The sequence below is a fragment of the Esox lucius genome, chromosome 11 (genome assembly GCF_011004845.1).
Source record: "Esox lucius isolate fEsoLuc1 chromosome 11, fEsoLuc1.pri, whole genome shotgun sequence".
In the NCBI taxonomy this organism is placed as follows: domain Eukaryota; kingdom Metazoa; phylum Chordata; class Actinopteri; order Esociformes; family Esocidae; genus Esox; species Esox lucius.
In genome coordinates, this window is record NC_047579.1 from 29,363,600 (window position 1) to 29,376,703 (window position 13,104).

Below are 13,104 nucleotides of genomic sequence, written 5' to 3' on the forward strand. Positions count from 1 at the left end.
ACACCCAACCATCATACAATTAGAACACTCAGTGGGTAGATGAAACTTGGTTCAAACAATGACACGAAAAATCTTAACGCAAACAACACAAACTAACACGCAACAAATAAGAAAGCAAAACAGTGTAGTTGACAGTTAAAGTCACTGCTGTGGCAAAACAAGTGTCTTTTCCCTTTATTTGTGCATCCACACCATTGTTGTGTACAGCAGGTATCACTAGGACACATTGCATTAGGTTAAGACTCATCTGCCTTTTAAGTCACTAAAGGGTTTTCAAACTCCAAAAACCAGTCACAGTTTAGTTGAGCTATTTGAAACGTCTCCTTCCAACCTACCCAGTCAGAAACACCAGGAACAGGCCCCCGAGTATCCAGCTGCAGTGAGGCTGAAGGGGTGTCAAGTTAAGTGTGGGACCAGCCCCCCCCCCCCCCCCCCCCCCTCCTGTTTACAGGATGAAGGGCAGTATTGGAGAGCGCAGGGTGGGGTAGTCCCGGAACTCCTTGCGGTAGTTTCGGTGCTTCCCCCTGGCCCACACGGTCATCAGGATGAAGCCCACGATGGTGAAGAAAGCCACTGGCAAGCACTGGGTCATCACTGTAAAGCCCACCCATGACCCCAGCTGAAGAAGACCAGATACACTGTTAAACTCCTACACACTATTATAAGAGCAGTACAATATCAAGTGCAGTTTTGGCCAGAAGGTGGCAGCAGCACTACATCTCCAAACTCTGGCTGGGTAAGAGAAATTGAACTTGATTGTTGTTTTTCTGTTTCCAGCACAGAAAACATGCAAAAACTGATATTTTCATGAACCCACCATTCTTTACTGGAAAGACTCACCTCATATGTATAGTTTGGACAAGAAACCAACATGAAAATCCAGGTGAATGGATTTTTAGTCGGGTGTGGGATCTTCTTGACCTTAGAACCTGGGAAAATATGAGAGAATCAGGAAGAATCCACTAAAGCAGTGTCTGTGTGCTAACTTTCAAAGTACATATCAGATAACTGACTGGACTGTAAAAAACAACAAAACAAAATTACAGAAGCTCACCTGGACATTTGAGGTTGCGTAGAGCAACATTGATGGAGAAGTTGCCGACCTGGCAGAACTGTCAGGATGAGGAAAACACAATAACTTGAATAAGAGCTCAGTTGCTTCAACCAAACACAATGAAGAAAAATTCCTAGTGACACTTTACATAATGTAGCTCTTATATCAGTGTATTAAAAATGTAACAACTCTATTATAACAGCTAGGCTACGATAATGTCATTGACAATTGCATTGAAATGTAATTGATCCGTTTTTGATATTACACAAGTAGAATACAGACATCGGCTCCATGATAAAAGAAATGAGTAAATTACAGGTTTACAACGTAAGGGTGTTACAAATGGCAATAGCATACTTACTAAGAAGATAATGAGTGCTGTCTTCACTTGCTGTTGCCCATAATCTGTTGACACACGTACAGATGTAATGTATCATGGGAAAGAACATTGAAAGTCATTAGGGATTATGAAAAGATCCATCTGTATTCAGTTCCATCTTGGCAAGCACCAGCCAGAGTTGAGGCGAGGGTTCATCAAGGTTGCAATGTACAATATAACCTCTGAATAGCCAGGACTTACAGGGTGGTGTATAGAACTTACAGGGTGGGGTATAGAACTTACAGGGTGGTGTATAGGACTTACAGGGTGGGGTATAGAACTTACAGGGTGGTGTATAGGACTTACAGGGTGGTGTATAGAACTTACAGGGTGGTGTATAGAACTTCCAGGGTGGTGTATAGGACTTACAGGGTGGGGTATAGAACTTACAGGGTGGTGTATAGGACTTACAGGGTGGTGTATAGGACTTACAGGGTGGTGTATAGAGAGGGTGGTTAATGTAGTAAGCCATCCATGCTGCGAAACACCAGTAATAACTGCAGTTCTGCAAAAGACCAGTGAGACCCATTTTCCCAACTCATCAGAATAATTACGCAATGAGACAATCAATTTAACAGAAATAAAGTCATAATCACAGGTCAATTGATTGAATATCTCCTTTCACCTTGAAGATGTTTCTCAGAGGCATTGTACCGTGGGAGATTCGGTGGATGAACAGCGTCTCAAGAATTCTCTTCACATAGTGGAAAGAGTGACACATGCAGGCCAGACTGCAGCCGAAGGGGGAAAGTGATGATAGTATGTACTTATTATCATCACATATTTTGATTCGATTAGTACATCATTCACTCACTAGTCTCTATAACATTCTGAGATGACTGTCATGCTGCTCTGTGTCTACACACACATTACATTTACTGTCAACGCCATCATCGTCATCCTGACCTAATTATGTCACTGTAATCATCACTTGGAGAGCCTGAAATAAATGAAAGTGTGAGGTACAGTGACAGAGATAGAACAGAGCCTTGAAATATGACACTCACTGTACAACCCAATGCTTGCTGCTGGTAAAGTCATACTTTGGGGCGTAGATGAAAGGCAGGCGGAAGTAGAACATTAAGTAAATGAGGAGTGGTCCATAACACTCTGATAGGAAGACCTGAGGGGAAAAGACAAATGTGACAAACAGCTACATTAACTAGGTGAGATATGCAGCTAAAAGAGACATGTGAGAAATGTAGAGTAGCTAGGAGAGACATGTAGAGTAGCTAGGTGAGACATGTAGCTAGCTTAGACATGTACTGTAGCTAGGTAAGACATGCAGCTAGGTGAGACGTGTACAGTAGCTAGGTGAGACATGTATGGTAGCTAGCTAAGACATGTACAGTAGCTTGGTGAGACATGCAGCTAGCTTAGACATGTACAGTAGCTAGGTGAGACATGCAGCCAGGTGAGACATGTACAGTTGCTAGGTGAGACACATAGCTAGCTGAGACATGAAGATACAGGTGGTGATTGCTTTGGTATACGTGGTACATGTTTCACCTTGCATTCTGAGGCCGGGCAAAATTACCAAATTGCTTGTACCTAACCTATCATTTAATAGTTACAGATGTTGCTTGAGAGGAGACATCACTCGAACCAAAAAGCTACTTCCGCATTCTGGGGGGAGGACTGGGGATGATTCATGATTCAGTATTAAACCAGCGGCCTTGTAACACTACTATTCAAGTAGACTTGTAGTCATAGTCAGTGACCATGATCATGAGCAGTGTTACAGCCAAACAGCTTAGGTCACAGTCAGTTTGTGATGAAACCAATGTCTGAATCAGCATTTTTGGCAGGCCCTGGCTCAGCACAGTGCTAGGCTGGATAGAGGACACTGTACTCTGCTCCCTCCCGCCCCACACACACACACACACACACACACACACACACATGCACACACACACAGTGGCATCACCCCATTCCACTAAGGGTTCAGAGATGGGTGGATAAGGGCTAAAGGTGAAGCACATGCTTATGTGGCTAACTGGAGAATCCGTGGGGCTTCTATGGCCGTGGAGGGTGAATGGGGGATAAACACCTGAGGGGCCATGAGATTATGTGTCCTAGGACAGAGGATAGGGGACCTAGGAGGTGAGAGAGAACCAATCCACAGCATAGTGCATCTATCTGTCCGTTGATTCATTGAAGGAGTGTTGCTGTTTACACTGAAACGTGCATATGTTTCTATGTACTTGTGAGTGCAAGCGTGTGGGTTGGTGTGTTGGGTGCGTGTGCTTGTGGGATTGAGTGTGTGTGTTTGGGCATGTGTACGTGTGTCTCTCTGCGAGCGCGTTCATGCACATGAGTGTTCGCATGTCCTCACAGTGCCCCAGGCGATCTGGGCCCCCATGTCTGAGAAATAGAAGCTGGCCGTGGTTCCGACAGGGAGTGTCTGCAAGACGTCCTCATCCTTTAGACCCTTACCCTCTGTGGAGAACGACAGAGCGCAGTGCTATGGTCAGCCATGACAGTATGGACCAGATTGTTTTGGTATAGTGATTTCTAGCACTAATTTGAGTCTTTGTACGCAGCTGAGGCACCATGCTTAAGAGGTTTGACAGGGCTTACTGGGATCCAGGCGTAAGCACTGTCTGGCTGGGTACCACTGGGGATCTGACAAAAAGACAGGAATTAATTATAATAACCTCCCTTTTCAGGGTTCTTCCTGTAGCCAAGTGATTAACGAAAATTCAGAAGATGACATTGCGAGGCAAACCTCGTAATTATCGAGACATATTCTTTATGGATCATACATTCCGTGTGTATGTGTATATATATATATATATACAAACACAGCACACACATATATATCTGTAGATCATGTTACAATTATTTTTGTCTGAATTAAATTTCATAAAGTTACATAATTGACAGTAAATTGCTCTGAATAGGAGTGTCTGCTAAATGACTGCAATGCTTGTGGAGCACACAATCACTTTTTTAATACTCACTTGATTTGTGGAACAAAGCCTTAATATCCAAAATAGTAGAAGTTGGCTCCACCTGTTCAGAAAGCCTGTCAATCACCCATTGCCAAACATACAATTTCTGTCTAATAAATCAATCTATCCCAGATTTTTACAAACATTTGGTATTTGTTTTCATGTTGTGAAATAAGTACCATAATCACATAAAAACAAATTCATTAGCACTGCTAAGACAACCAGACAAACAAAGCAAATTATCCTACATTTATAGAAAATCTTGAAGAAATTGTGGAACTCTGCAACAGAAGTTCCTTATAATTACAAATGCAAATTCTCACATTTATACAAGCCTCTAAACTCATGGTGCTTGCTGTTTGCGGCTGGGCAACCATAACTTGCCCAGAAAATGACAAAATTATCTGGGGCGATTTTCACCCACTTACTGCAACACAACCTTTGTAGAAACATGTTGATATTTTCCACGGTTAGCAAAACCCAGTGTGAACTGTAAATTAGCCAGCCCGACCGGTCAAAGTGATGAGTCAGTAATTGCATGAGCTAAAGGAAACAAGTGTCCTCTGACTCCTTCAGCCAATGTTATTGCTTTCACTATAATTAGACCACAACTGATGACTTCTTACTTTTAAATGTAATTTTGCTCAATTAATCAAATATTGTATTCAACATGCCGTGACTGACAGTAAAGCAAACACACACACACACAACACTTACTTTGTCCAAAAGTAGTAGCTTCTCCTTTGTCTTTGCATCCACGATTTCCACCTCAAAGTAAACAATCCGTTTAGCTTTTTTGGGTGGTTTTGGTCTTGGTCTTGGGGCTGAAGGTTTCTTTTCTTCCCCATTTGACTTTGCCTCTAAAGCCAGTGCATCCATAACAACTTTTGAACTATGACCTCAATGTGCACTAAAATGAGGTCCTCCCAGTGGTTTGCAGAAACCTAGTTATTGTTCTCAAATCACATTTAATTAGAACACATTCTCAATGCCCCTTTTGTAGTCCAACGTCTTCCGTGACAATTCTTTTGTTTACAAATAGCCTTTCACTTGTCAAAGCAGAATGAGAAATGACTGTTACACCATAAGAAGCATTTTCGTGTGTGAGGGGTTTGAGAAAGAGATAAAGTAAGAGATTGTGAGAGAGAGACTTGAGAGAGAGAAAGAGGAGGAATAACATGCCTGTGAGATATTTGTAGAACGAGAGGGGGTTAAACGTTAGTAAACCAATCCCCTCACCTGAAGAGAGGCCTGCCACCCGTCACCAGACCCCCTCCGAACCCGTAAACGTACTGAAGACGAAACCTGAGAGGCCCAGACATAATCCGGAGCGCACCACTCGCAAGGCTAAATATAAGTTGCCCGATTTGCTCTGCTGTGCAGTAGCTCAGTGAAGTTGATCGGCCACACAAAACCCTACCCTGAAACAGATCCTTCTCTGCCCTCAGAAGAGCCAGGCACATCTCTGCTGAGTGCTGCACAGCACTCGGTCACACTGTCCAACATTGCCAGGCCCCATGCATGCATGCCAACGCTTACCCCTCCCCCAGACCACCTGTGCCATTTGGAGTTTTTTCTGCCTCTCTGACCTCGAGAGCCAGCAGAGACTGAATGACAAACACATGTTTATTCTAGTGTGTGTATTCTCCACATCTCCACTGAACACACATCAAGTCCTAAAACCGCTGTTTTATTTTCCAATGGTGGGTGAGCTCTCAGCTGTTCTGGTCTTGGAGCTGCAAGGTGCTGATAGTGAGTTGGGGAGTTGGATATCCTTCAGACGTTGGGACTTAAGTCCTTCATTTCTGACAAAGCAGAGCATGTCAACGCATACCGACAGCAGACAAAGTCATCTGAAAAATGTTGTGGCACCCCTTGAAAGTAGCTAAGCCTTTTCCTATATTTTAGAATATCTTTCAAGATTCTAAAGAGCATCAATGGGATTCAAGTCTAGGCACCGAGATGGCCATTGCAAAATGATAATTAACTATTTTGAGGCTGTTGACTTATTAAATAACATTAAATAACGTTAGCTATGAGTTTTGGTTCTACTCCAAAATAAACAATAGTGTGCATTGCCAAAGAGCTTGATTTTCATTTTATCCAAGAAATCTAAACTCTTTGGCACTTGAATTGCTAAGGTCAGATTACTTGAAAACAGAGCTTTTTGGCCAGCAGTTGTTTTCACATCAAAATGAATAAGCGGAAAACAACCCCAGACCTACTTTAAAATACTCAGAGGTGGGTCTTTGGTGTCATGGGTCTATTTGGCTTCCACTGGTCTTGGGGCCCTTATTAAGGTCAACAACATTACGAACCTAACCCAGTAATAGGATATTTTGGCCAAAAACCTTGTTGCCTCTGCCAGACTTACTTCCAGTCAATGACCCCAAGTAGACATCGAAATCCACAAAGAAATTGTGTGAATCAACAATTTGTAAAGGTCATCTCAGTCTGAGTGTACCCCAATCTAAAAAAGGTTTTAGAGAAAGGCTCCATGCTGTTAAAACCTACAAGAGGAGGGTGCACAAATTACCAAAAACAAGGCTGACAATTATTTAGACACTTTGTTTTCTGGGATAAATCATTTGAAATGTGAAAATGGAAAATTCTCTTGAATAAGAAATGTATTACAATTCCACATAATGGAAAATGACAATATTGCAGCGTTACCTGTGTTAATTCATTCTATAATACTTTTTTTTATTGCTAATCCTTGTCAAGGGTGTAGATAATCTTGGAGGTGACTGTATGTATTTACAATAGGATAAACAAGCCAGTAGCGCATACGGACAAGCACACAAGAACAAGGTCAGGTTTGTCTCCACATGAATGAAGATGTTGTGACCTTAATAATCTGTTACCTGCTTTCATGGTAACAGTGAAGTATCTGTGTCGTAGTGGACTTGGGTGGGAAACCTGGACCTTTCAGATGTTGCTAATTAAGTTCACCAGATGTCTCTCTCAACTCAATTCAACCTATTCAAGTTTGGTTTGTTGGAGGTTTTGACTAGCAACAGATTTTATGGCAGAGTGGGCTCATATTATTAGCCTGGAATCTTAACTGATCCTGGAGCAGATGAGGTTATCATACTATGGGGCGTTTCTGTGATGCCAGGGTATAATGTTAGTATCAGTAAAACCACACAAGATGCAATGCTGCCCCTCTGTGGTAGTCACCATCATTCTTTCTTCACTACATTCACAAACAGGCACTCAGGCTATTGCATACAGCTTTGTGGATTTTGTAAAAGGTGTCTGGGAACAATGATCAAGTTATTTTCTTTATCTTCCAAATGTCCTTCATCTTCCAAAGGTCCTGGCCCAGTCAAAGTGCTGGTCTCAATCCCATTCAAAAATCTGTTGCACTATTTCATTCAAACAACCTGACCAACCTAAAGCAAATCTTCCAAGAATGTGCCAAAATAACTCCAACCGGTTGTGTGAGGTTGCATACTATTGATACAGCGAAACGGTGGCTCTACTAAAAATGAATGTGTGGGTGTTGAATACTTCTGCAAGAAACATATTCAAAAAAAATCTTACAAATATTGTCCAACATAAAAGCAATGTCATTTACAATAATTGTAAAATTAATAAAACTTTATGTTTTATAAATAATAAAATATCAATGTACAATTTGCAATTCATTAAATTAAGAGAATTGCTGAGAATTGCTTTAGCAAGGTTCCGTAATTAAAATGGGTCTCCGTTTCATCGCAAAAGCTGTCTCCCGTCCTCTAAAGTTTAAGAACCCCTGAACTTAAGGTTGGTGTTACACCGGCTAGTGGGGTATTTCGTAAAAAACAAAAAACATTTTTTATCATGACGTAGGAAGGGGCGGAGATTTCGGTCGGAAATGTAGATGTTTCACGGCGTACAAACACGGGTCCGGTACAAACACAGCTGCACCACTAGTCGACTTCTGGAAGTTTCTTGCGCATTGGCACCTAGAGACTTGGTTCAAAAAAATTATATATATATACTAATTTTGCAACGATATTTCGGCTCGGAACTTCTTATAGTCAATGAGGTATTTTTACTTGTAGTTTGATAGGACAACTATCTTAAAAGGTCATCATTTTACGTTGGTAGCTAGTATTACTGTAGCTAGCTAGATTATTTATTTAGCTAACAAAGTTAGTAACGTTACTGCAGTTTGCTAGCTAGCTAACTACCGCAACATTTTTTACATATAGAAACCTAGACAGCTTCAAAAACCGACTGTCAGTGTGGTTGGTGGATGGGCCTTTGATAAAAGGTAAACTCTGGTGAATTTACGATGATTTGGTGAATATGAAGCGTTGATTGTAATACTTACAATGGGTAAAGACTATTATAAAGTGCTGGGTATACAGAAAGGCGCATCCGAGGACGAAATAAAGAAGGCGTATCGAAAACAGGCCCTGCGATATCACCCAGATAAAAACAAGTCCGTTGGAGCTGAGGATAAATTCAAAGAGGTCGCGGAGGCCTATGATGTCCTCAGCGACGCAAAGAAAAAGGACATATATGACCGATATGGAGAAGAAGGTACCGTATAAAGTTTTTGTTTCCACACGTGCATTATTTCAAATATTTGTACGGTACGTAACGTTTAACTAGCCTGTCTTGCGCAATAAACGCGGTCCCATTTGCCGAGTGTTAGCTATACAGTGATGTTATGGGTCGCTAACTCAGCAGGATCAGTCATTTCCTTTTAAATTAAGTGTCTGTCTTTGTTTTATCCTGGCCGTAGAAACTTCTGTAGTTATGTTAACAACTGAACGCCAGAAATAGAGGTCACTCTGACATCACAGTGCTGTCGAGAACTTGCTGGAACTTTCCTGCTTGTCGGTGTGGGGCTAACTTGATCATATCACAACGACGACGTATCATCCTGTCACGTCCGCTGTTGATCTGTGACACATTGCAGAACTTTTTTTTTTAGAGCAACCCAGTTAGGTAACCGTTACCCTTGAAGTTACTGGTGGAAATTCGGCCTCAACCATTATTTATGGCATTTGTTAGATGTGTTGTAAAAAAGAAAATGCTGAAAGTGATTTAAAATGAGTGTTGTTTGCTTTTGTGTTAACTCTTACCAGGACTAAAAGGGCCCACAGGCGGCGGCGGTGGTGGTCCCAATGACCACAACAACTTTAACTACACCTTCCATGGAGATCCCCATGCCATGTTTACTGAGTTCTTCGGAGGCCGCAACCCATTTGACCAGTTCTTTGCGCGCAACGGGGATGATGACATGGACATTGATGACCCATTTGCTGCATTCGGCATGGGAGGGATGGGGGGCATGCCTGGGATGGGAGGATTTCAGCAACATCAGAGGTCCTTCAAGTCCCGTCCAGGGGGTCCGCACGGGGCCCGAGAGAAGAAGAAAGATTCTCCGGTGGTGCACGAGCTGAAGGTGAGCCTGGAGGAGGTGTTCTCTGGCTGCACCAAGAAGATGAAGATCTCCCGTAAGCGGCTGAACCCAGATGGCTGCAGCATGCGCAGCGAGGACAAGATCTTGACAGTGGACATCAAGCGAGGCTGGAAGGAAGGGACCAAAATCACCTTCCCTAGGGAGGGAGATGAAACTCCCACTAACATTCCTGCTGACGTGGTGTTTGTGGTTAAAGACAAACCCCATCCAGTGTTTCGCCGGGAGGGCTCCGATATTGTCTTCCCTGCAAGAGTGTCCCTCAGAGATGTGAGGGCTTGATGATTTCTCAAACATTGTGTCAACCCCAAACATAACAAGCACATTTCTTTCCCTTTTACTGTAATGGTGGTACATATACTGTATCCTTTGCTCCTCCAAGGCCTTGTACTGTTTAACTTCACATAGCAATACCACATCTAATTGTTGTCTTTCTCCCATCAGGCATTGTGTGGGTGTACGGTCAGTGCTCCCACTCTAGATGGCAGGACTGTGACTGTGACCTCTCGAGACATTGTCAAACCTGGGATGAAGAAGCGTATTGTTGGTGAAGGACTGCCCCTGTCCAAGTGCCCTGAGAAGAGGGGGGACATGGTGCTTGAGTTTGTAGTGAAATTCCCAGAGAAATTGGGGCCGAGTGCCCGCGATGCGCTGACTAATATTCTTCCCCCTTGAGCAACTTAAGTGGCACCTAACCAACACTAAGGCAGCCAGTCGTCTTCCTCATTACCCAATTAATATTAAAACATATTCCCTTTTATTCCTTACATGTGTTATTCACAGTATAACATTTCCCACTGAAAGGGAAGGTAAAGAAACTTCTGGGGGAACCATGGATAGACATTGGCTAATAAGATGCTAGAACAGTGTTTTTCAAACGAGTCTACGATATTACAAAATTTAATATTTCATTTCTTATACCTACACAAAATGGATTTGACGAAGTATTGATCAATCTTAGTGCATTTTCTATTCATCCTCAGTGATAATGAGTTTTTATTTTCCCCCATCGATTTGCAAATTGTTTTTGCGCTTGCCTGCTTAACTGTGCACACCAGTGGTGGCACGTGGTGGGGCCCCCATTTATAATATGATGCAGGCCCCCAACCAAAACATGTTAAGGGGCCCAAAAAAGGCTAGATCTGGTTTTGCACAGGTAGTCTATTAACATTGCATAAGGCATTTGTTTTTTAATAGGTCATTAGCTTAGGGATTTTGCCTCATCCTCATGGCAGAATGTGTTGAGTAGCAGAATTACAGCTAGTAGTCATTTTAGATTTCACAAGCTGCTTGTGACTCTAATTGCAAGCTTGCAAAACATGTTTTTTTTATCAGAGGGTCTTTCTTTGAGATGTTTAATATTGTATTATTAACATTAAAAAGCATTGGCAAACCCCTTTGTTTGAACATGGAGTAGTGGTTTGTCTGATCCTGTAGGGATGACAGTGGAATAGAACTGATCGGGTATCCAGCTGTTTGGAGTATAGAATATTTGGTGCACGTGGCTTACAAAACCAGGCTATAACTCCGAGTAGCAGTGACATGACTGAATGTATGCATATTAAGTTAAATGAAAACTCTTGAGAGATTCTAAAATGGATGTCATGGACCTTAGGGCAAATATGTTGAAATCTGAGAATTTTATTTCCGCTTAAATGGGAAAACAATGCTGAAAATTCTAATGTTCAAACTAATGCAAAAATAATGTAGGAATTCACTCCAGGCTAGTCCCGCTGATTCCACAAATGTGATAGTTGTGTAAATTAGTTATCAAAAGTTGTGCTGCCTATTTTGTGCCAAATTACCTCTGCATAGGGTTATGTCAAGCATGTGAGATTTGTGTGTGTGTAAAGAATTTTATTGTGGTGTGATATGTTTGGATCTGTCTTTAGGAATATTTACATTGAACTTGTGGATCACTGTTGCAATTAAGTTGTACATCCATTCACTAGTGAAAGTTGTTTACTCTGCTGTTCAGTGGTGGCAGCTCATTTAAGCTTTTCTAATTATCTTTTTAGGTCTGTCTAAGCTGTGAAACTACTCGCGACTAATTCTGAAAGCTCTATGCAACCATTTTCATGAAGATAATCAACATTTTTTACTTAGACTTCCTATACTGCTTACACACTACTGTGAGCCAACACTGACTGGTCTAATATGTACAGCAGGTGAACTGATATTTCAAGTGTCGTCTTCTGAGGTAAAGCAAACCTAAGAATCAGATGTAGGAAATAATATGTAAATCATTCCAAAAATGACTGTTTACAAACCAAATTGCCAAGCAGTGAGTCAGTTGTACATGTGGCTGATGAACTGTAGATTACTATTAGATGTGGTTGAAATATGTCTGAGTTACTTATTTTAACCAGGTCTGATTATCATTTGTATTTCAGTCAACACTTGCCCATTTATCATTCTACTCTAGGTGGAATTGGACTAAAACTATTTAATTTTGATGGATAAATATGTAGTTTAACATGAAAGTAGAGATGTGTAATCTCAGTTAAATAAAAATGGCTATTTTGATATTTTTTTCTTTGTATGGAAACTTAAATGTTTGTTTTTACCTATTGAATATTTTTTTATTCAATTTGCACAGACATTGATTTATTAGGCATCCAGACTTCTTTTTGACAGTCCATATAGTTGCAAGTACTCAGCTTTGAATAAATATGAAAGTGAACATAATTTTATATTAATTATTTGTCCTATGTTTGGATGTATTGACTGCTTTTGGGAGCATCAACATGTGATGTATCATGGGGAGTTCCTTTCCAACTGACCTACAAGTCAAACCTATGTTTTACCAGATTATTTTCAGAACCAGTGACCTGCTCAACAACACATGCAACTTAGAAAAAACAATCTGTAGTAGGTGATATCCCTGCCACTGGCAGGTATTACCAAATGCTGGATTTGTGAGTCTGCATGGTCTGTCAAACCAGAATTGATGCAAACTGAATTAACCTGGTTCCAGAAAGATAGCTCAATGTATGACCTGATAAGAACCAAAGCAGGTAAAATCAACACTGTTAAAGATATATTCTGAGATTTCTGGCCACTGGTTGTGAAAGTGGCAGTGAAAGATTGCATACTATTTTATGGATGTAACAAATGTCATCAAAACCACAGATTCAAAAGCAAATTTTATTGCCATTTGATGTAATATAGCAATTCATAAATACACTGCTAAAAAATTAAGGGAACACTTTAATCACACAGTCTCGATTAATGAAATATATTAAAGCACAAAATCTTTACTGTACATTGTGTAATTTGTTGAGAACAAAATGATGTA

The 13,104-nt window shown here is 41.1% G+C and overlaps 2 protein-coding genes across 2 annotated transcripts; one reads left to right on the forward strand and one right to left on the reverse strand.

Moving 5' to 3' along the window:
* Positions 1-125: 125 nt before the first annotated feature.
* Positions 126-5,780, reverse strand: tecra (trans-2,3-enoyl-CoA reductase a). Its single transcript, XM_010874374.5, has 11 exons — positions 5,105-5,780; positions 4,397-4,448; positions 4,014-4,058; positions 3,769-3,872; positions 2,441-2,556; positions 2,059-2,164; positions 1,866-1,938; positions 1,416-1,459; positions 1,055-1,112; positions 841-929; positions 126-619 (listed from the first exon to the last, which is right to left on the reverse strand). Exons 1-11 carry the CDS (start codon positions 5,264-5,266, stop codon positions 446-448), a joined length of 1,023 nt encoding a protein of 340 aa, XP_010872676.1. The 5' UTR covers positions 5,267-5,780; the 3' UTR covers positions 126-445.
* A 2,477-nt stretch (positions 5,781-8,257) lies between these two features.
* On the forward strand, positions 8,258-12,494 carry dnajb1a (DnaJ heat shock protein family (Hsp40) member B1a). Its single transcript, XM_010874373.4, has 3 exons — positions 8,258-8,920; positions 9,472-10,076; positions 10,251-12,494. The coding sequence occupies exons 1-3, from the start codon at positions 8,710-8,712 to the stop codon at positions 10,479-10,481; spliced, it is 1,047 nt and encodes a 348-aa protein (XP_010872675.1). The 5' UTR covers positions 8,258-8,709; the 3' UTR covers positions 10,482-12,494.
* The last annotated feature ends 610 nt before the right edge of the window (positions 12,495-13,104 follow it).